Source organism: Citrus sinensis, chromosome 8 (genome assembly GCF_022201045.2).
Source record: "Citrus sinensis cultivar Valencia sweet orange chromosome 8, DVS_A1.0, whole genome shotgun sequence".
Taxonomy (NCBI): Eukaryota; Viridiplantae; Streptophyta; class Magnoliopsida; order Sapindales; family Rutaceae; genus Citrus; species Citrus sinensis.
Genome location: NC_068563.1, coordinates 30,474,314 through 30,496,961, shown reverse-complemented (window position 1 = coordinate 30,496,961; position 22,648 = coordinate 30,474,314). Strand labels below are relative to the sequence as shown.

General features: G+C 36.4%; 2 protein-coding genes and 1 pseudogene across 3 annotated transcripts; all 3 read left to right on the top strand.

The window, feature by feature from the left end:
* Positions 1-2,651: 2,651 nt before the first annotated feature.
* LOC102622199 (myb family transcription factor PHL6) lies at positions 2,652-8,560 on the top strand. 2 transcript variants are annotated; one of them, XM_006488553.4, is made up of 8 exons: positions 2,652-3,271; positions 4,457-5,600; positions 5,961-6,168; positions 6,321-6,397; positions 6,541-6,580; positions 7,188-7,257; positions 7,358-7,427; positions 7,759-8,560. In XM_006488553.4, the coding sequence occupies exons 2-8, from the start codon at positions 4,941-4,943 to the stop codon at positions 8,122-8,124; spliced, it is 1,491 nt and encodes a 496-aa protein (XP_006488616.2). In that variant the 5' UTR covers positions 2,652-3,271; positions 4,457-4,940; the 3' UTR covers positions 8,125-8,560. The 2 variants fall into 2 exon arrangements, with proteins under 2 accessions (XP_006488616.2, XP_006488617.2); XM_006488554.4 differs by lacking the exon at positions 2,652-3,271 and adding an exon at positions 3,297-3,959.
* A 213-nt stretch (positions 8,561-8,773) lies between these two features.
* On the top strand, positions 8,774-12,820 carry LOC102621908 (uncharacterized; annotated as a pseudogene).
* A 1,227-nt stretch (positions 12,821-14,047) lies between these two features.
* LOC102621609 (organic cation/carnitine transporter 7) lies at positions 14,048-18,934 on the top strand. The gene is made up of 6 exons (XM_006488552.4): positions 14,048-14,175; positions 14,560-14,840; positions 15,459-15,696; positions 16,416-16,995; positions 17,118-17,320; positions 18,177-18,934. The coding sequence occupies exons 2-6, from the start codon at positions 14,560-14,562 to the stop codon at positions 18,417-18,419; spliced, it is 1,545 nt and encodes a 514-aa protein (XP_006488615.2). The 5' UTR covers positions 14,048-14,175; the 3' UTR covers positions 18,420-18,934.
* The last annotated feature ends 3,714 nt before the right edge of the window (positions 18,935-22,648 follow it).

Sequence of the window (22,648 nt, the reverse complement as noted above, 5' to 3'; positions counted from 1 at the left end):
TACTTGTGGTTTGCTGTATGGGAAGACTAAGAATGAAGAAATTGAAGTCATAGGGTTTGTAGACTCTGACTTTGCTGGAGATCTTGACAGAAGAAAGTCTACATCAGGATATATGTTTGTGTTGAATGGTTGCCTGATCAGCTGGAAGTCATCTCTTCAGTCTGTGGTTGCTTTGTCCTCAACTGAAGCTGAGTTCATTGCAACTACAGAGGCAGTAAAGGAGGCCATGTGGCTAAGGGGCTTGCTTAATGAGCTATGGTTAAATCAGAAGACTGTTCAGGTTTTTTGTGATAACCAAAGTGCCATACATCTGGTAAAGAATCAGATGTATCATGAAAGAACCAAGCACATTGATGTGAAGCTCCAGTTTATCAGAGATGAAGTTGGAAAGGGTACAGTGGTTGTGTCCAAAATCCATACCAGTGTGAATCCAGCTGATGCTCTAACAAAATCTCTTCCCACTACAAAATTTGAGTTCTGTGTGAATCTAATGGGCATCATGCCCAAATCTAACTAAATTCAAGAAGATGAATTGTAGTTGAATGAAGGTTTTTAGGTGCTGTGTTATTGAAGGGATCAACTGAATCAACTGCAAGGTGGAGAATGTGAAGATATGTGTATGTGGACCTAAATGAAGAAACTGGAAAAGTAAAGAGCTGTTGTGCAGATTGACTTCAGTTGATGGGGTCTATTTGATACTTTCTGCTGACGTGGCATGGATTCGTTATAATCTGTTATAACGAACCCAGCACACTGATATAAAACAGGGGCTGACGAGCGGTGCTAGAAAAAAGTGACAATATCGTCTTCATTTGTTCATCATTTTGCATAGAATCTGTTCTATTGTGATCTGTGCATAATCTTCTGTAAATCACTTGTGATTGAGTTAGTTCTTGATCAATAATAATGAGTAAATTTTCCTTCTAAGTTGGCTGGTCTGTGTCTTTGTTTTTTTCTGATATAGCTTCTTTTTTCTGGCTTTCTTGATTTGAGTGTGTTCTTGGTATTTCTACTCACCAAGATTCGTGAGTCTTGCTGTGGTTTAGGCTTAAAAGTCTTAACACAATTATTCACATAAAAGAGATTAAACTAACGAGCTAAATTCATACACACGCACGCGAGTGCAATGCTCACCATAAATTGTCGTCTAGTGCTATTTGCTTAATCCAGTGTTCTAATACTATTCATGAAAAAATACACAATTATGCTCGCTAAATTATTTTTCTATATATGTTTGTGATCAGCATTAATAACTTGTTTCCTAAATCTTTGAACAAATTTTGGTCCCTAACAATGATTTCTTCTTTGTAAAAACCAGAACCATAGGCCTTAACGCCTACAAATTAATTAAAATTCTAAGACCCCACCACCAATTCAACTTGAGTCTTGATTGACGCCCACACAAAGGACTTACCATCCCTGCATCTCTTTGTTTATTTTAGTAAATTTCAATTTCATGCCTATTCTCTATCTCTATGAGCTGCCCGGCCCCAAACGAATATCCTCATCTCATATAATTACCCCTTTCTAATTGGTGTAGTACGTATGTATATTTAATAATCAATTATTGTCTTTTCCCTTTAAACATTTTTCAATTAGCTTTTGTTTTAAAACATTGATTGATGTGATTATATATACCACTTTAGTCTATTGTTAATGATGAATAATTTACCATCACTGGTTAAGTCGGAATCGTTAAGAAAGCTACATAATTAATATATTAGTTTTATATATGTATAGATGCATCAACATCCCTTCAAAAGAGAGAGAGAGAGAGAGAGAGAGAAGTCATTCACTGAATTTGCCCGGACTACTTACGGCCGCAGAATTGTTATAAGAGCGAAAGGGCTGCTGCATCATCTGTCCTTATCGAAAAATTAAATGATCGCAATATGCTTAATTGACGAACTGATTACATCACCGCTGCCGAATTTGTAGCTTATTGCCCTACTTTCAATGTGCGCAATTGGAAAGCCAATTCAGCTACTTGATTCCCATCTCATATTCTTTTCCTTGTTGGCGTTTCCACTTTTACGGCCCCCGGCCCTTTTATTTTTACATTAACTTCTTCCTTTTTTTTAAAGAGTAATGTTACAGTCATAAATTTTTATATAAATTTATTTTATATAAACTGATGTGGCATGATAATATTGATTGAATTAAATATCACTTGGCCTACATGATTTATTTTTATTAATTTATATTTTCATTCAACCAATGAATTAATGTCACGTCAGTTTGTACAAAATAAATTTGTACAAGAATTTATGACTGTATCATTACTTTTTTTTTAATATTATTACGGATCAAATTATTATATTACATAAATATTTATAACTATTATTAAAACATATATTACACTAATATTTTCAATCGAATATACAACTAAAACTTATATTATTAATTTTTACATTAACTTTAAACCAACGTAAAACAGTTAAAAGGACTGAATTCCGAACTTGACCAAACTAATAACCGATTATAAATAGTGATTGATCCCAATTAACAAGTACTACTGTACTAATGTGGGGAGGGTACAGTACATTAGTGCAAGTGGTGATGGATGATTAATCAGTAGAGGATGATAAAAGCAGCCAAAATAAATAATATAATAATTGACAATGATGATTAAGGATCAATGTCAATTCAGACGCTGTATGTTCTTCTCGGACAAACCAAAAGTTAAAGGTTTGAGCCCTTGAATCGGAAGAGAATAGAGATTCGAGACGTATGTGTAACATATGTAATCCAAATGAAATGAGGATGAGGTTCCCATTGGTACGTGTACGACACGCTCTGGAAGAACGCGTGTCAGACAGCACGGCAGCATTTTTTTGAAGAAAAGAAGGAGATGATTCATCATCATATTCATAGACTCGCCTTTGCGTCGTGGGTTGTGTCTAGTTGTTGCGGTTGCGCAGCCAAAATCACAATCCAAAAGAGCAGATGCAGAGCCGAAGAGTAGTAGTTAGTTCGTGTTAGTCGCCGTGCATTGCCTCGCAATTTTTACAAAAGCATCAAAGTTCAAACAAACAAACAAAGGCTGCGCCGGTGGGAAAAAAAAAAAAAAATTTTCCTTTTTAGTCATCTAAGTTCAACACCCTCAGTGTTGGTTTCTACGCCATTGACGAGACGACGAGTCATTCAGTCATCTAAGAAGAGTTGAAGACTAAAACCCCCTGGCACCATCCCCATCATTTTCATTTTCTCTGCTCAAAAATTTCGCAGCAACTGACAACAACGACGTCGAGATCTCTTCATCTCTTCTAAGGTTTCTCTTTGTATCTTCTTTTTCGTTTCTTCTTCTCTTTAGGGGGCTGTTTTGTTTGCATGTTGGACTTTATTTCGAATGTTTCTCAGTTGTCAGTGTTACAGCTTATGCTTGTTGCAATTTTTTCTTTCTTTCTTTCTTTTGCTTTTTTCATTTTGCGATATTTTCATTTTTCATAAATTCATTAATTGTGTTAATTGTTGAAGGGTAACACTTTTTCAAATTGTTTTACACGGGTCATCTTAGATATTTCTTCCTAGCTAAAGACATGGATGGGAACTATATATATACGGCTTCACAGGTGTGGACATCCCATTTTAAAAATTGTGCAGACGGAACTAAAAGATGGAAAAAAAAAAAAGGGACTAATACACTAAAATGACAAAAAAAAAAAGTCTATTGGAGTCCTTTTTTTTTTTTTTCCTAGTCTTTTAGCTCCACCATATTATAAAATTGTTTAGATATCCACACCTGATAAGCTCTCTCTCTCTCTATATATATATATATGTATGTATGTATGTATGTGTATTGAACCTTATGTGTGATTACTCAGAATTCTTTCTAGTTCCTCCACTTGGATTGTTAGATGGCTTAAGTTACGGTGATTGATTGCTCTGGTGGTTTAGTTCATCTTTTCTAATGTTTCAAGGAAACAAACATAGGGTGGGTTGATTGATTGTCTGACCAGGTGAGATGCTGACCCTAAAGTATTAAGTGCTGTATAATTATAAAAAAGATAAGATTATGAAATTGCTAAAATCAACAATTGTAAGATATTTATGTTATTTCTTTAGATCAGAGAACTGTTTTACTTTTGGCTTGATGTATGAGATACTACAGTGTCCAACTGAATACAGTGTCCAACTGAAGTTTGTAGATGATTAGAGTGCTTATGCCATGCTGCTAATATGTAAGGCTTACTGTCAGGGTTTGGCCGAACTAGGGAACTAACATCATTTCGTGACAAAACTGTGCTAGTGGCTGTTAGGCAAATTTGAATAAAATGTCTTTGGCCAATTTATTTGCTGCCAGTATTTTGTTCCTTTGACTAATCAGTTACTTTAGTAGGTGTGCTATCAAGGGTTTGGTTTACTTATCTATTTTATTTTTGTTTTGGTGTGAAATTTTCTAAGCATTTGCCGCATGCCTCCAAACTGATCAGATAATGCAAGGTCTGATTTGCAGGTTCTGTACCAGAGAAGATGATTTGCTCTTCTGTTCCTCTGGTCTCCAAGTCGGTGTGTTTTATCTCCACTATTAAATCAAGCAGATGACTGATTGAAGATTACTGTTACTGGAATGCGTGAAAGTCATGGTCATACTTGTTCATTGTGAAGAAGGAATATCTGAAGCAGGGGTTTGTTGTTGAAATGTGACCCCTTGTTGCTGATCTCCAAGAGAAAGAGGAAAACAGAGAAAATTTCTCTTTCATGGACGTGGAGACTGTATTTGGGACACACAATTTGCCTGTTATGAACTTGATGGAAACTTGAACTCTGATGTGTATCTCTCCATTATGCACCTGAAAGTCTAAATCCTGTTTACTGAACTGCTTGAAACTTTAGTTCTGATCCCTATATCTCAACTTTACTTTTGTAGTTTTCATTGTGAGTGTCTTTGCAAAATTCTGACATTTTGCATTTATCCGGATTGGCTGTCATCTGACACCATGAATCATCATAGTATCATTTCTGTGACAAAAAATGAGTCTAACAAAGGAGTCTCACAGTCCTGTTGCTCTGCCTTGTCCCCTATTCATAATTTTCAAACAGAATGCCAAAGTCTATCTACTGGTGAATATCCCTTTCCACATCCCTCACCTTTCATAAGGAAAGAATCTCTAAGCTCTCCTAATCGTATGCAAGCATCTACAGTCGTACCAAAGGAGAATGGTTTGATATCTACATCAGACAGTCCTATATCTCCTGGTTCTCATTTTCAACATTCAAAGGGTGGATTTTCACGTTCTTCTGTGTTTTGTACCAGTTTATACCTGTCATCTTCGGCGAGCTCTGAAACCCATCGGCAAATTGGGAATTTTCCATTTCTTCCACATCCTCGCACATTCAATCAGTCTGTTTCTGCAGTCGACTCAACAAAGTCTTCATTGCTTTTCAGTGAGGATATGGGGAATGCATATCAGGAGGAGCATTCAGAGTCACTTATGAAAGGCTTCCTTAATTTTCCTGAAGATGCTTCTGATGGTAGCTTTCCTGGTGTAACTTGCATGGGGGAACGTTTGGGGCTTAATGAGCACTTGGAGCTGCAATTTTTGTCTGATGAACTTGACATAGATATAACTGACCACGGAGAAAATCCCAGGCTTGATGTAAGCAGAGTATAATCACTACTTAATTACAGCACGGTAACATATAATCGTTTGGTAAAGTTTTGTTAGAGAAAACCACATAAAAGATTCAGGGTGGCCCTATCATGTTGCCTGGACCACAACATAATTGGATCATCCAAACTCTTTGACTGTTTCTAGTGCCTATGTACCTCTTGAAATATACAGAAGAATGAGATTAATGGGAACAAAATTGTTTCTTTTTAGAAATTTGGATTAGAAGATGGGGGAGGAAATAACAGCAGTGGTTTTATCATTATGTTCCTTATGTACATGCCTACACTGGCACTTCTGCATGGTCTTTTATCTAATATGTTGCTTTACATGCTGATGTTTTTGTAGGAAATATATGATGCTCCGAAATCTTCATTAAAGCCACCCATGGGATTGTCATGCAAGGAGAACTATGTCTCTTCAGCTCCACCAGTTGATGCTCTTTCAAGTCATACTTCTCCTGCGTCAGCTACTGCACACAAGCCAAGAATGAGATGGACCCCTGAGCTCCATGAATGTTTTGTAGAGGCTGTGAACAAGCTTGATGGGCCTGAAAGTAAGTGAGCTAAGTTGTGTATCTAGTAAACAGCTTCTCATTTACTTTTTCTGTTAAGAGTACAAGTGTTGTAAAGCACATAACACTGCACAGATTATAGTTATGACAATTGTCAGAACAGAGAACGCTCATCAGTTCACTTTGAAATGTAGAGGCTACTCCAAAAGCGGTATTGAAGCTTATGAATGTAGAAGGTTTGACCATCTATCATGTGAAAAGCCACCTACAGGTAACCAATTGAGTTTTTTGGGTGAGTAAAGTATAAGTAACCCACCCCCCCCCCCCCCCCCCCCCCCCCCCCAAAAAAAAACCCCAAAAAAAAAAGGCTGTTTGTCCTTTGAGCCTAAACCTTGATTAATGTGTCTTTTGCAGAAATACCGACTTGCTAAATATATGCCGGAGAAAAAAGAAGGTAATGAGCACTTTATAGAAAGGGAAGTGATTTTACTTGTGTCATGATCTCCACGTGAGCATATAGTATTCGAGACCATAGATGTAGGCTACAGATTCTCTTCTTTGTCTCACTATCTGTGCATCTGAGTGTGCATGCTTGTGCTTATGTGTTCGTTTCTCTTCTGCAGTATTTTGTAATACATGAACCCCTTCATTAGGTTATAGTATACTTGTGTGACCGTCTCCTGTATACCATCCATTATGTATGCCAAATTTTGTGCATATAAGCGCACGGCTATTGAGATGGGTATTAATGTCATAGCAGCGCTGCCTATGGTAGGCTGAATATTATTGCCACTCTAGTTGCTTATGTCTCCATTTTGTCGTTATCTTGAGTATAACAATTATTTATGTTACACATGGGCCCAACATTCTGCCAAAGAAACATTCTGCACAAGATTCTTTGGCATGCTCTTTTGTCAGAGTAATTTTCTATCGCTTGCTCTTTGTGTAGACCATGGGCAATATTTCCGGAGGTTCTTGATGTTTCTTGAAGTTAGTTTGACTTCGAATTGCAATCATAATGTGCTGGTTCCTTACATATGCTTCTTCATTTCGCTCTACAGAAAAGAAGACCTGTAGCTCTGAAGAAAAGAAAGCAACAAGCAGTATTGAAAGTGATGGACGAAAGAAAGGGTCAGTTTTGTTTCCAATTTAGAATCCATTCTGTAAATATCTTATTGTTTGGCAGTGCCGCACAGTATGCTAATCATTCTTTTAATCTTTCTTTTCATAGGAGCATACAATTCACTGAGGCTCTGCGCATGCAAATAGAAGTTCAGAAACAGCTGCATGAACAGCTTGAGGTATTTTAACAGCTTGTCTTATAGAAAAATATACTGAATTTTGGATGGCCATTCAACTACAGTATATTCAGTTTACTTGTATCTCCCTCTCAAACAGACATGCACGTATGTTTGCTTGGTTTACTATGTTATCTTCTTCTTATTTCTTCACTCGTTGTGGGTGGCCCTTGATTGTTCTCGGTTTTGTTTGGTATTGGAAGAGTAAAAGAGATGAATTGATCATCGTCTATGCCAAAGCTCAAGGGTCAAAAAACTCCATTGTTTTTGGTCTACAGCATTCTTTCACATTGGTTTTAAAATTTGGTCCGCTGTCTGCATACTGATTGCTCAGGTACAAAGGGCCCTTCAGTTACGCATAGAGGAACATGCAAGGTACTTGGAAAAGATCGTGGCAGAACAGCAGAAAGATGGCAGTGCCACTATTCTTCCTCAAGCTCAAAGCTTGTCAACAATCACCAATGGAAGCAAAGATTCAGAGCAGCAGCCTTCTTCTCCATCATTTACGGTTAGTGCAATATTATCACCTGAGCAACCAGCCGAGTCAAAAACAGAATCATCATCAACATCTCTTCTATCAAAGCATAAAGCCACTGACAGTAGGGAGTCAAAGCCAGATGCATGCCTGAAAAGGATTCGCCTTGAAAACAAGCCAGAAATAACTTCAGATGAGGCTGTGGTTGAAAATCCTGTGCAGTGACGACTTTTAGACCGTTAAAAGAGTTAGTTATTATCATTGTCAATTGTGTATTCTTGTATCATCATGAATATGAAACGTAGCTCTTGTAGATGCATGTAGTGAAGTAATGATTGGATTGTGATTTTTCTTGATTTCTATCTCTTGGACGTGGACATTTAAACATTTGAGCTGTGGCAAATCTCAATGAAATTGAAAGAGAGCACCAATCACATGCATAATGCATGTGCCTTTCAGTCTAGATTAGTAATGGTACTTAGCGGGTAACATGCGGCGTCTAGTAGACAGTTTAAACTCTAATGTATTTGCTAGTCAGATAGATGGTGATGTTTATTTATTAGCAGCTATAGCTATGAAGTCTGTAATATATAGTATTTCCGGCGGTTGATTTTTGTTTTTATTGATTCAAATAATGGCAAATCTTTTTCATTGCCTCGCATTTAGTGATTTCAAGCTTCGTTTTGTATGTATAGTTATAAAGAGCATTAAATTATAAATTATTATTATTATTATTATTATTATAAAATCTCAAGCGAAAAGAATATCAAGGATTTTATTCCCCCTATTATGCTTTTTAATTATCTATTTATAGATTGAGTTGATTCTGTTAAATTAATTGTCTAAAACCATTTTCCCCACTTCAAAGCATTAAAGTCAACGCGAACACCAACTAAATCCATGAATAAAACTCACAGAATATGTTCCTATTCCTTGTTAATTTTGTTTGAAAAATAAGTGATTTAGAAAATGGAAGAAAAGGGGCCGTCACGAGTCACGAGGGACAGAAGTAACACGTAAGTATTAAAGTTGGTGAAGCTGGCCAATGGATGGCCGCCGCAGTCCCCACATGTAGACATAGCCACAGGCTTACAGGGACAGAGCGGTGGAGCCGGTCAGACTCAGTCTCGCAATTCATATAGAATAATAAGAAAAAGAATAAAAGAAAAGAATCCCCAAACTCAACTCGGTCTGGTCTGGTGGGGGCTTGGGTAGGGGCAATGGTGATGACGTGTAAGTCAAAGCAGAAAGCAGTGGCTAGTCACTAGTGACTAGTGAGTGAAGCTGAAGCCATACTCAGGTCTCTCTCCCCCAGCCCTCAGGCTTCAACCCAAAAGAAAAAAAGGTATTTCATTTCAATTTGGCTGTGTTTTTGCTCTTTGAATGTTCGTTCTTGATTCTTTCTTTGTGTCGAATTAAGACCCCTTGAGGGATTTCTTTAATTTGTTGCAGTCAAAGTCGCACATTTGTTTTTTTCCTTTTCTCCAACTAGGTATTATGTGAGACGTCACTTACTAGGTTTAGGTTTAGACTAGGCTGCATTTAATATTGTGGTGTTGAGAAATGAAACACTTTAACACCTAAAGCCAATAATCAGTTGTGTGTTAAAGTTGAGTGTTTACTGAAACACTTTGACATCTCAGATTAGTCGTCAAAGTGCAATAACACAAACGGACCCTTGCTACGCCTTGCAAATGCCATGAAAAACTTTCATCTTTACAAAATCTTGGCCTGCTATTTAACGTTATTCGAATTACATTTCCTCTAAAAAAGAGAAAGAAGAAAAAGACCATGTTTAGAAAGGGAGAAGGTACATTTGTTTTTTTTTTTTTTTATTATTTTATTATGATAAAAATGAATGGAATTGACGAGTGATGCAGAATCCACTTCAATAATATGTTAGAAACTAGTGAACCACTCAATGTTTCTTTGAATTGCCTGTCATTATAGTTGTTGGGACATTTAAAATATGCAATGTGCTTAATTTATTTTTTATTTTAACATTTCCTTTTGGGGTGGACGTGCCTCTTACTTGGCCTTTAAAAAAGTCTGCTTTTGGACTTGTGGAAAGATTTTGCTTTTCTTTAATAATTTGTACGTTTGTGCTTGATACTTGGGCAACTACTTCTCCCCTATCTGTTAGCTTCATGTATATTCTTGAATGACCCATTTATTATAATTGATACATTTTTTAACTCTCAAATAGGGGCAAATGATAATTGCTACTTGAATGATAAGCATGAACTCTTTGATCAGATATTTTTTGCTGCCTTTATATAGAGAGCATAGTTTTTTCTTCTCCACATATTTGGATTTGAAGTGAAAGCAATACCGCGTTTAACTTTTCTTCTTCATTTTTCTTTTTAAAATTATGTAAGGCATACTTTTTATAAATTTGCTTTTCAGACATTTATCTTTCTATTTTATTTATTTGTTTATTTATTTTTTCAAATCTATCTACTCTCTGTAGAAGATTCACAGGTGCTTTTTGGACTTCTTGTTTGTTCTACGTGCATAAAAATGGCTGCTGCTGATGACTTCTTCAATATTCATGATCATGGAACATCTGTGGATAGGAAAAAAGGTAGAGTACAATGCAATTATTGTGGTAAGAACATGAGTGGCTTCTCTCGTCTCAAGTCCCACTTAGCAGGTATACGCGGGGATGTGACTCCTTGCGAAAGGGTTCCTGAAAACGTGAAGGAATCATGGAGGAACAAGTTACTAGAGAAAAAAGAAGGAAATCCAAGCAAGAAAGAAGGAAATGTATATCCCCCAGCTATTTCCTGTAAAAGGAATGGGTGCTCCAATTTGAATGGTGGTGTTAAGCAATTTAAATGTGAAGCCACTCGAGGCACTGATTGTGACAGCGGAAGCTATACAGGCACGGCATCAGAACAAGAAGAAGGAGCCGAACAACATATTTCACTTCTCAAGAGAAGAATAGATTCTCAAACAAGCTTCAATTTTGAGAAGAAGAAGAAGGATTCATTATCATGGCAAGCTCAAAAATGCATTGGTAGATTTTTCTACGAAATGGGTATTGATTTCAGTGTTGCTAATTCTCCAAGCTTTCAAGACATGATAAATGCTAGCCGTGGTAAGGAAAAGTGTGAGATCCCCAGTTGTCAGGATTTGAAGGGGTGGATCCTTCATGAAGAAGTGATGGAAATGCAAGAATATGTGAAGAGGATAAGACATTCGTGGGAAAGTACTGGGTGCAGCATTTTGTTGGATGGATGGACTGATGAAAATGGTCGAAACTTGGTCAGTTTTATTGTGGATTGTCCTCAGGGACCTATTTATCTGCGATCATCAGATATTTCAGCCTTCGTTGGTAATGTTGATGCCCTGCAGTTATTATTGGATGGAGTCATTGAGGAGGTTGGAGTGAATAATGTTGTTCAAATTGTTGCATGTTCTACATCAGGTTGGATGGGGGATGTGGGCAAGCAGTTTATGGAAAGGCGAAGGACAGTGTTTTGGACTGTAAGTGTGTTTGATTGCATTGCTCTGATGCTTGAGAAGATTGGTACGATTGATTTTGCTAGGGAGATATTAGAAAAGGCCAAGACCATTACAAAGTTCATTCATGGCCACGCAACGGTCTTGAAACTCTTTAGAGATTTTACTGGCAAGCGGAACCTTATCAAGCCCTCTAAGTTGAGATCAGCAATGCCTTTCTTGACTTTAGAAAATATTGTGGCAGAAAAGAAAAACATTAAGGCCATGTTTGCCTCATTTGAGTGGAATAGAACTAAATGGGCTTCAAGAACAGAGGGGAAGAGGATAGTTAATTTAGTGGAGGATCGTTCTTTTTGGAGCAGAGCCAGGATGGTCCTAAAGGCAACTATACCCCTTGTGCGTGTTCTGTGTTTGATCAATGGGGCTGATAAACCACAAGTGGGTTACATCTATGAAACCATGGATCAAGCAAAGGAGACAATTAAAGAGGAATTTAAGAACAAGAAAACCCAATATTGGCCAATTTGGGAAATTATTGATGAGATCTGGGACAATCATCTCCATAGCCCTCTTCATGCTGCTGGTTATTACCTAAACCCAAGTCTCTTTTATTCAAGTGATTTTTATAGTGATCCTGAGGTTTCGTTTGGTCTTTTATGCTGTATTGTTCGAATGGTACAAGATCGGCACACACAAGATTTGATATCTTTTCAACTGGATGAGTATAGGCATGCTAAAGGTGCTTTCAGTCGAGGGAGTGCCGTTGACCAAATAAACAAGTATTCTCCAGGTAAGAAAAGTCTATTTTGGTAGTTTCTTCATTGCATACAGGAGACATGTCAAAATCCATATCCTTAACAAAGTTAAGCCCATGTTCTATTGCAGCCGAGTGGTGGTCTCATTATGGAGTGCAGTATCCCGAGTTGCAGAGATTTGCCATTAGAATTTTGAGCCAGACTTGTGAAGGTGCCTCAAAATATAGTCTCAAGAGGAGTTTGTCTGAAAAGCTGCTCACAAATGGCAGGAACCCTATAGAGCAAAAACGATTGAGTGATTTGACGTATGTTCACTACAATTTACAATTGCAGAACTCTGGGCGGGCCTTAAAAGGTGACATTGTGGATGATGAAATTGATCCTCTGGATGAATGGATTGTGGATGAATCACCAGAAATTGTTACCTGAAATTGGTGACTCATCTTGGATGGAGTTAATCTCCACTGAAGGGGTCACTAATGTTGAAGGAACCTTCCCTTGTCAAATAAAGAAGAACCTTGGTTAAATAGCATAGATTACTTACAAGGATAGGTTTTTTATGCACTAATGTAAGTGTTATTTAGATAGAGATATATATTCCTGTAAGTAAACTTGACAACATTGGGTGTTGAGGAAATATTTCTAATGCTTTTCCGCTGTGCAAAGCAAATCCAATTGCCATTTAAAAACCTACTAAACTATTAGTACTTTTCATTTCACAATATTTTTAATTTTTTCAGGAGGGTGAGAAAAGTCTTAAGTAAATTCCTAACCTCCTATGTGTCCTATCTCCTCCGGGTTCAATTCCCAATGCAGCAAAAGAAACCTGTCCAGGATGATAATACTTCCAATGCATTAAAAACAAGGTTTCAGTTTATCCAATGTAACATGCGTTTCTAATGATAACATGATTTTCCGTCTCACTTAACTTTGAGATCTTTGATGATGCGATTTAAAAAAAAAAAAAAGCACGAATTTTTAATGATTCGGTTGGGCCTAGCCCAAAATTATTGAGGAAACAGGAAGAGGATGAATGCCCTAAGCCCACAACTGGAAAACAGTTAAAAGATACATACTTGTCGATCAAACTTCTACGTTGAGGTTGAGTGGTGTCAAAATTAAGTATGATTATAAGGGTAGTGGTTTGAGTTCTCATTAATTTAATTTTTTTTAATTAATTATAAATATGTGGAGTTAATTTATAAATTTAATTATGTGAATTTAATTTATAAGTTTAATTGTGTGGGCTTAATTTATAATTCTTTATTTTTTAAAAAATTCGAGTAGATATATATGATTGTAAATATTTGTGTTGTGGGTAATTGACGTGTAATCAGGATTACAAAAAAAAGTTTTCTACGTTGCCCAAAAAAGTAAAGAGTAATTTATACCCTTCCCTCAAAAGAATTGATATTTTGCACCATGCCCCCAAAAGATTTGACTCATTGCACCACGCCCCCAATTCCGTTATTTTTTCCGTTGAGTTTAACAGTAGAGGGGTAAAATTGGAACTCTGTTCCTTAAATTAATTTTAATGAAAATTCTCTTTTATTGCAATTGAAATAAAAACCTTTAAAAAAATTAAATGAGCTTAGAATTTTATTTTTTTAAAAAAAGGGCATGTGCTCTATAATGAACTTTTTATTGGAGGGTATTAATATAAATATAAAATGTTGGACTAAGTTTTGTGTAATTAAATTTATTTGAATTCATATAGAGGGGGATTTTTGTCATTCAATCAAAAGTTAGATGGAACCGTTAGAAATAACTGAAATTTAACGGAATTAGGGGCGTAGTGCAACGAGTCAAATCTTTTGGAGGTGCGGTGTAAAATTTCAATTCATTTAGGGGCAGGATATAAATTACTCAAAAGTAAATAAATAAGAAACGTGTATGTATATATAATATTCAAATTATCTATATTGACTGTTGACTCTTTCTTGTTTATTACATAAGACATAACATGTTTACAAGTGAACCGAACAAGGACGAGCAGAGAAAATAACAAGAACCAGATCTACATCTCTCTTCCATTCGTAGCTTGACTCAGAGCAAGGTTTGTTCTTTTTTCGATTTCACTAATGCCCAGTTTTTTTTTCCTTTTCGTCTTTATCATTAAACTGTTCATTTCCCTTTTCTTTTCTTTTCTTTCCCTTCGTGATTAATGTATCGATTTTGTTAACTGTGATTTCATTTCCTGTTTTTATGTTCTCTTGACTAAATGCAGTTATCTTTTTATGTTTTAGCATCATACTGTTATAAAATCTTGTCATTTGGTTATGTACATGCGTATTTATGACGAGTGTAGACATTGTGAATTTGGTAACAATTACAAGATTTGCAATGAGAAAGCACGTGGCTGTTTTGTATATTTTAAGCAGTTTTTTCATGCAATACATCAAATTTTAAACTAAAAGTTTCTTGTGCTTTTGATCTTTAGATGGGAATTAAAAGTGATGATGAAAAGCAGACATACACAGTTGATGAAGCTATTGTGACAATGGGATTTGGAAAGTTTCAACTTTGCGTGCTTGCTTATGCTGGCATGGGTTGGATTTCAGAAGCAATGGAAATGATGCTCCTCTCATTTGTAGGACCAGCAGTTCAGTCTCTATGGCATCTTTCTCCCAATCAAGAGAGTCTAATTACCAGCGTGGTTTTTGCTGGAATGCTAGTTGGGGCCTATTCATGGGGCATTGTTTCAGATAATTTTGGAAGAAGGTGGGCCCTTTATCAAATTCAGCATTTGCTATTCTTAATCTTTATTCAGTGTTTTCTGGAAATTTTTTGGTGTTCATTCTCTGCTACCATTCTTATTTAAGGGGGGTGCATATTTATCTGTCTACTAGAAGTGAAACTAGTAAGAATCTTATAGTCATTTCAAGAGTTACTCTGCTTCGAATGCTTGAAGGTGATTTTGCATTTTAGTTTTGATTAACTCATCCTTCGTCTTCTCCCATGAAGGAGAAATATCTTCCTGATTCCTGCCTTCTTGACCTGGAAAATCTGACCTCTCATACTGAAAGCACATTGTAGCTTAAAATCACCCATATATGTCTTGACAGACAATGTCTATTGAAATAGAAACAAAGAGAGATCCTCAAATGGGTTCACTGGCTAGTTGAATCTGCATATTATTATGAAAAACGATATGAAAATGGATACTGTGTCACCATGTTCTGTTTTACTGATTTGCTTTGCTATGATCTTTTGTGATATTGCATTTGATGTTCCAGAACTTTCTTGGAATACTACTACACTTCTCAATCTGCATTTCTCTGAGTCTGATCAATCTTCTTTTTCTTTTTCCCTGTTTGGGCGTTTGCTTCTATCCTTCAGGAAAGGATTCCTCATCACAGCAATAGTCACTTCTGCAGCAGGTTTACTGAGTGCCTTTGCCCCAAATTATTATTTATTGTTATTTTTTCGTTGTTTGGTTGGTCTTGGCTTGGGAGGCGGTCCTGTACTCGCATCCTGGTTTCTAGAGTTCATTCCTGCTCCAAACAGAGGCTTTTGGATGGTTATCTTTCAAACTTTCTGGACTGTTGGGACAATCTTAGAAGCTGGAATTGCATGGGTATGCTGATATCCTAGACGTTTTCCTTTTTTCTTTTATTTAATCTGATTTGCTAGTAGTTCTAAATCTCTACATTGCGCTATTGTTCGCTCTCTTTTTGGGTGCAACTTAAGGTCTGTTGTGTTAAAATGAAAATTTAAAGAGCATCGGGGGTCCTAAGATAGGAACTTGCTTCGTTGTTATTGACACCATCATTTCATTGTTTGCCTTAGCCACATAAATTATATTCCCTTTTTCTCAACATTGGCTGCTTTTCTGTTTTCCCCTTATTTTATATTTTTTTATTTACCTTTCCTGCAGTCTTGATATATTATTACTGGTTTCATTCCTTTTTCTTCTATTTTCTGCTCTCATTGAATGTAATGAAACTAATACCCTGTCCAACTGCTATTTCTTCAATGTAGAGATCTGGTTCGAAAATCCGCTGGTGGTAGAATTTTTTTGGCAAGGGTTATTATGTGGTCTTGTTATAGCATATGTCAAAATCCAGCCATTCATTGTAGCTGGTTCATTCCACGATTGTGTTTGGAACTTGCACCATAGGTTGAAAAATTCAGAACTCTTTCAACTTTGATCTAGTCCTTCACATATAACTTGCCAAAGAGAGTAGAATTTTTAAAGTTATAGATGACTGGATATAGTTTAAAATTGTTATGCTAATATTCACAATAAATATGCGTTTGGAAGAAGCTCTCATCATTATTATGTGTGCATTGTAGCTTGTCATGCCAAGATTGGGTTGGAGGTGGCTACTCGGACTGTCTGCTTTTCCTTCTTCGCTTCTCCTTTTATTGTATTCAGTGACACCTGAATCACCAAGGTATTTATGCTTGAAAGGTCGAACAGCTGAAGCACGTCATGTCTTGGAGAAAATAGCAAAAATTAATGGCACAAAACTGCCTTCTGGAAATCTTGTTTCTGATTGGGAACATGAGTTACAAAATAAAAGTCTTCTATCGTCAAGTAGTAATGAGGATGATACCACTCCCAAAGAAATGGAGAGAGATGAAGATTCAATTTCTGAGGCAAAAGAAATGAAAAGTGAAGATTCAACTTCCACATTGGCAAATTCTAACATGGGTGGCATTACTGCACTGTTAATGCTTCTTTCGCCAGAATTAATCAAATCAACCTTGCTCTTATGGTTGGTATTCTTTGGCAATGCATTTTCTTATTATGGGCTTGTATTGCTGACCACTGAGTTGAACAATGGACAAAATAAGTGTGTATCAAATGAATTGCAGTCTGGAAAATCTCGGGATATTAACTATGGAGATGTTTTCATTACTAGTTTTGCTGGTATGGTTTTCTTTTCTTTTCTTTTTTTCCCCTTTCTTCTAGAAAATATTTTCTTTACGTATAACATTTTTCCCCACTTTTGGAAGGCTTCTTATAGCATTTAATTTTTATTCTGCTCCTAGAGTTTCCTGGGCTCCTCTTAGCAGCTGCCGTGGTTGATAGACTTGGTCGTAAGCTTTCAATGTCATCAATGTTCTTCTGCTGCTGCATATTCCTTGTTCCTTTGCTCTTCCAACAGCCCAAGGGTTTAACAACTGGTCTTCTCTTTGGAGCTCGAATATGCATCACTGTAACCTTCACAGTTGTTTATGTATATGCTCCAGAGGTAAGTCACAGGAGTTGATTTCTTATTTCCAAAGGCAAATGAATCTTCATATTGTCATTTAGCTTTCTAATTATTAACATGTCCGCAAGATGGAAGTTCTATACACAATTGAATTTCAAAATTTCCATTCTTTCGCAATTAGATTATCCATGAGTGTTTTTTTTTTCCTTGACCTTTCGTTTTAGATCCTCCTGTTTATGGAGGACAATCTGAAGTCAGACTTCTCTTTTATCAAAAACCTTTTATTTGGAGAGTGAATGGGTGCAAATGCACCACTGAAGGTGCTGCAATCCTTTGCTTGCAGATCTTTATGAATTCCCAGAATTGAGGATTAACTAACTTAATTTGAAGCTTATACATGCTTTTAAATTGATATTTAGCACAAATTATTAGAAATACTTAAAAATTATGCCAAGAGAGGTGCAGAAAGATAACTTAAAACTCATTGCAACAAGGCCAGATCAAATTTCAGTTTGGCGCATAGGAAATTAGATATAAATATTTACGATGCAGTTTATTGCAGTTTTGATTGACATGTAAACAAATAGATTATACTAGATGTCAGAAACTTCCCGTCACCAGTTATATTCTGCATATAGGATTATACAATGTTACTTTTAAGTGGTTGTTCTCTCTAGTGTAGGAGTAGTAACCCCAAGAGAGATATCTCTGAAAATCACTTTATAATATATTTACATATATATTTTTAAATTTTGGCGTTAACAAAATAATTTATATGTGGTTGATGTTATGCACATTCTTCCTATTTAATGTTATTTTGTTTATATGTCTAATATAGCATCCTCTTGAGAGCCAAGAATTTTTATTTTATTTTCTTCATGTATTTAAACTGCAGATATACCCAACCTCAGTGAGAACAACTGGTGTTGGAGTTGCATCCTCAATAGGAAGAATTGGTGGAATGGTTTGTCCCCTTGTGGCAGTGGCTCTAGTTCATGGATGTCATCAAACTGCAGCCTTAATTCTGTTTGAGCTTGTTATTTTACTCTCTGGGATCTCTGTATTGTTCTTCCCATTTGAAACCATGGGCCGTGGATTGAGTGATAGTTTATCTAGTTCAAAGCTGATCAATACATAGATTTAATAGACAATCACCATAGCCGATGGGGTTTGCCTTGTTGCTTTTTACAGATTTGATCCACATGACGGAAGAATAGAGAAGATAAGTTACCCACGGATCTGTTCATTGTTCTTATTTGAAGGCAGAAATGAAAATTATAGAATACAAGATCAAAATACTTAATTGATGTGGTAAGCTTGCTGATTGTATTAGTTGTTCTCCAAGAAACAGAGCTGATCACAAACTCTGAAGCTTCAAGGGAATCTCTATCGATCTCCTCTATCTCATGTTAAAAGAAAAGTACTCTTGGAGGGAAGGAGATTGAAGGTTTTCTTTCATGCCTTGTTGAATTCTTTATCATTCATTATGAGTCCAATCACACATACTCATGGCTTTCTGAGAAAGAACAAATGACTTTCTAGCTATAAATCCTGCCAAGAATGTTTGTATCATGGTTGATATGAATTTTTCTGGAAAAACACTTGTTACTTTTTTAAGTTGGAATTTATATTCATCACGCATTGTTGTCTTGATCAGCGTGCAATACTTAGATGTGAAATGTGTTGATCCTACAGTAAATTCCCAATCCCCCCCCCCGCCCCGCCCCCCCCCCCCCAACAACCCGCGGGCGCCCGCCCCCGGGCAAATCAAACGGTGATATAGCAAATGGTAGTCAATTATTATGTTAAAAGGAGGGAATTAATGGGACGACATCCACAGCGGATACATTGGGCAATCTTCTTTGTATAACTAAGTATATAAGATGACTTAATAGTATTTTACAAACCAGCAACAGATAGCCATTCTATTCGTGTATAGCTTTTTTATTATCATTTCCTGGGAACATTTCTCAAACATCACCCTGTCCCTTTGCATCATAATCTGTGGTGAAAACCTGACCATATTCACATTTATGGTTCTGGTCTTCTTCATCAAAATAGTCATCTCTGGCATTATCAGCAAGCATTAGGCAAATCAACCAGAAGAGGGAAGCGTTTAAAGCCATGAAGGCAGCACCGCCAAAGAGACCGGTCTTGGCCGTTGGGCGAATTGTGCTCATGTTGTGATGTACATGGCGAGTACGGTGAATGAGCTCGGCAATCGTGGGCCAAAACAACATCCCCACAGCCAACATGGGAAGCAACTTAATCTCACAGCATCACCCGGTGAAAAGAACACCACAGCAAAAATAAGTGCCTCTGAAGAAAACACGGCGAGGGACAGATTTCCCATTGTAAATAAAAGTACATTACAAAAACAAACGACCACAGATGCTGTGAGTGCTACGATCGATAAGAAGCCTAGAATGATTGTGGAATCTGATGAATAAGTGCAAGTGACAACTCCTGCTGAAGCCGATGGAATTCCGGGTGGACCTGGAATAAGATATCACACACACACACACACACACACACACACACACAAACAAAATGCATAACCGTGCAAATTAAGTGCAAAGCTAGAACTTGAAGAAATTCTATTGGTGCATGTACTTTCTGTTTTGGTTAGTCGTAGGTGCAATGAAAGGAACTTGGTGCAATCAAACCTTTCTGTTTTCGGCAGCAATCCCAAGAATGGAAGACTTAACGCCAAGCACTCCCCCCGTGAGAACCATTTATTTGATTCTAATAGTCATTGTTATGTTGCATCCAAAAGCGACATTCTTCTGCTGCAATCAAGAACAAAAACTACCTTGGGGAATCAAATAAATGAAGGAAAAAACAAAGCATAAAGAGTCTCAAGCTTTTTAACACTTACAGGCAGGGTGTTAGTTTAATTAATTCTATGAAAGATCATTGTTTTGTTTTGCATCAAACAGTCACACGAGAGGAGTTTTCCACAGCTGGAGAGATCCCCAAGTCATAACATAGCAAGTCAATATAAAAACAAATTTAATTTGCCGAAGACAAACAGAAAATCTCAATATGCGAATGGAGCCATGTAAAAGACGCCGGCAAAGAAAGCTGACATGTCCATGATCAGAAATTCTCTTGCCAGTATAATGTCTCAAAATTACATTATTCAGACAGCTAAAATTTACCTGAAGAGTCGGCCATTGAAGAACACTTGATGAACTATGAAACCAAACCATGCTTTTAGTCATGGATACACATACTCAGCCAAGTTGAATTATTGATCATGATCGATATATATCAATTTCTCAAACAACAACCAGTAAATTACGTTCGTCTAAAGTATGGCAACTCACTCGATGTTAACTTTCTCCTTTGTTTTTCAATTAGTCTGAAAATAATTAGTGACACATTATTTTGTGGGGTTATCATATCTTATAAATTCATGGAATATGATTTTGGAACATGTTTTATGTTTGTTAATTTTTGGGTTTGTAACTAGTGAACTGGAAGGATTGCCAGAGACTGAAAACGTATTTCAATCTTTAATGGGTCTCAATGACTCATTTTCTTCATATGAAGTCAAATCTTATTCATGAAACCACTTCCAAAGGTTGGAAAAGCATATTCAATAATTCATCAGGAAGAACGTCAACGACCTCTCGACGTTTCAAGTCAATCATCTATTGAATCTACAGCCTTGACAGCCAATAATAAGACTAAGAGACTCACAAGACCAATCGTCCAAATCAGTCGCATTCTAGCCATTTGCATGGAGTACAAGACACACAATAATGTAGCTACTCTTGCAACCACAAAGCCACAACAACCAGGTGATCATCTCTTTCCAACAGACAAGAGTTCATTATCTCAAACTGCTATGCAAATTCCTGGTCTCACAGCAGAGCAATTTAATCACTTATTGTCTGTACTTTCAACGAGTGAGCAATCATCTACTGCAAACTTAGCTAGTAAAATGCTTCCTTCTTGCAATTCCGTTGTTAGTACACATAAGATACTCACAGAAGTCATGTGGAAATCACCAAACCATCAATGCAGTGGTGTGGATAAAAAATACACAAATTGTCGTCTGTAGGGATAAAAAGAGAACACAACCCAATGAATGCCGATGCTGCGAGTGATTCAATAGACAGATGGATGATTGCACACAACAAAATCATTTGATGTTCCAGATCCAGATGCAGGCTCCAGAAACAAAAGAAAGACAAGAATATATAAATGTAAGAAAAGAAATTTCCACACCTGAGCCCCGACCAAAAGAAATGATGCTATTGAAATTGGAGTACACATGTATCATCGAAGTGGGGGAAAAAAAATTGAATTAACAAAGCGATGGACCGATGGTATCTACCCATAAGACTGAATTTGATTTTGTCTTCGATTAGCCAAACTTACCTTTTTGTTTTCAGCTAATGCTCCAATACTGAACAATGAAGGACAACAAACCGAGACCAAGCGTTGCCATTGGCATAGATAGCCGTATGTTACTGTCATGCCATTGCTGCAATCAGAACACAGAAGGCCATTGTTGTTTTGTTCGATCATCATTGGACAGACTAGATTAATTTCATCTCCTCTTAATTATATAACTTTTATGATTCATATTAATGTCACTCGTCTTAGACAATAATTAAATTATTCTAATTTTCAATCGAAAATTGAAAAGACAGCCAAGCCAACACACAAAACAAAGAACAACGTATTCAGGTGCAAGCACTCTCATATTTTTAATGCGGACACACTAATAAACCGTGCAGCGTAATATAATTATTTTTTAATGCACTATAAAGTCATGTAATATAATAGCATTAAAATCTGACTCTATTAAATCTCACGGTTTAAAATTTTATCCGCATGAAAAAAAATAAGGGTATTTACACTAGAAAATGACTATATATAGTGTAATGTAATGAGAAGTCATTCTTTAGTAAAGATGTCTTTAAAATTTAAAAAAAAAAACCACGTTTCAAAACATTGAAAACTATATTTTTTTATCGTTAGTATATTAAAATCTGTGTTTTTTTTTATTTTTTTATTAATATCTTCATTTTAAGAAAATGAGAATGTCTTCCACCAAAGAATGATTAATGTAATTGATATCTTAGTTTTTTTGTTTTGGCCAAAATATGTATTTGCATATGTATGAAAAAAGAAGCAAGCTAAAGCTTTACTGTTGGCTGTTGCTGAGAGAAACAGAAGCAAAGATGACAAGACAGAAGAGAAGCAAATGAGATAAGAGAATCAACAGTTGGATTTTTAATATAATATTGTTGGATCTTTAATCCAACATTGGCTTATATATGAATAATTATGTGTTATAAATTGTCATATAAAGTTAAATCCAATTAAAAGTGATCAATTAAGATTTTCGAT

Coding starts and splice junctions, on each gene's coding strand:
- LOC102622199 (XM_006488553.4), top strand. CDS start 4,941: ATGAATCATCATAGTATCATTTCTGTGACAAAAAATGAGTCTAACAAA. Junction 6,398..6,540: donor ATGTGAAAAGCCACCTACAG/GTAACCAATTGA, acceptor TGTCTTTTGCAG/AAATACCGACTTGCTAAATA. Junction 7,428..7,758: donor AGCTGCATGAACAGCTTGAG/GTATTTTAACAG, acceptor CTGATTGCTCAG/GTACAAAGGGCCCTTCAGTT.
- LOC102621609 (XM_006488552.4), top strand. CDS start 14,560: ATGGGAATTAAAAGTGATGATGAAAAGCAGACATACACAGTTGATGAA. Junction 16,996..17,117: donor TTTCATTACTAGTTTTGCTG/GTATGGTTTTCT, acceptor TTCTGCTCCTAG/AGTTTCCTGGGCTCCTCTTA. Junction 17,321..18,176: donor TTTATGTATATGCTCCAGAG/GTAAGTCACAGG, acceptor TTTAAACTGCAG/ATATACCCAACCTCAGTGAG.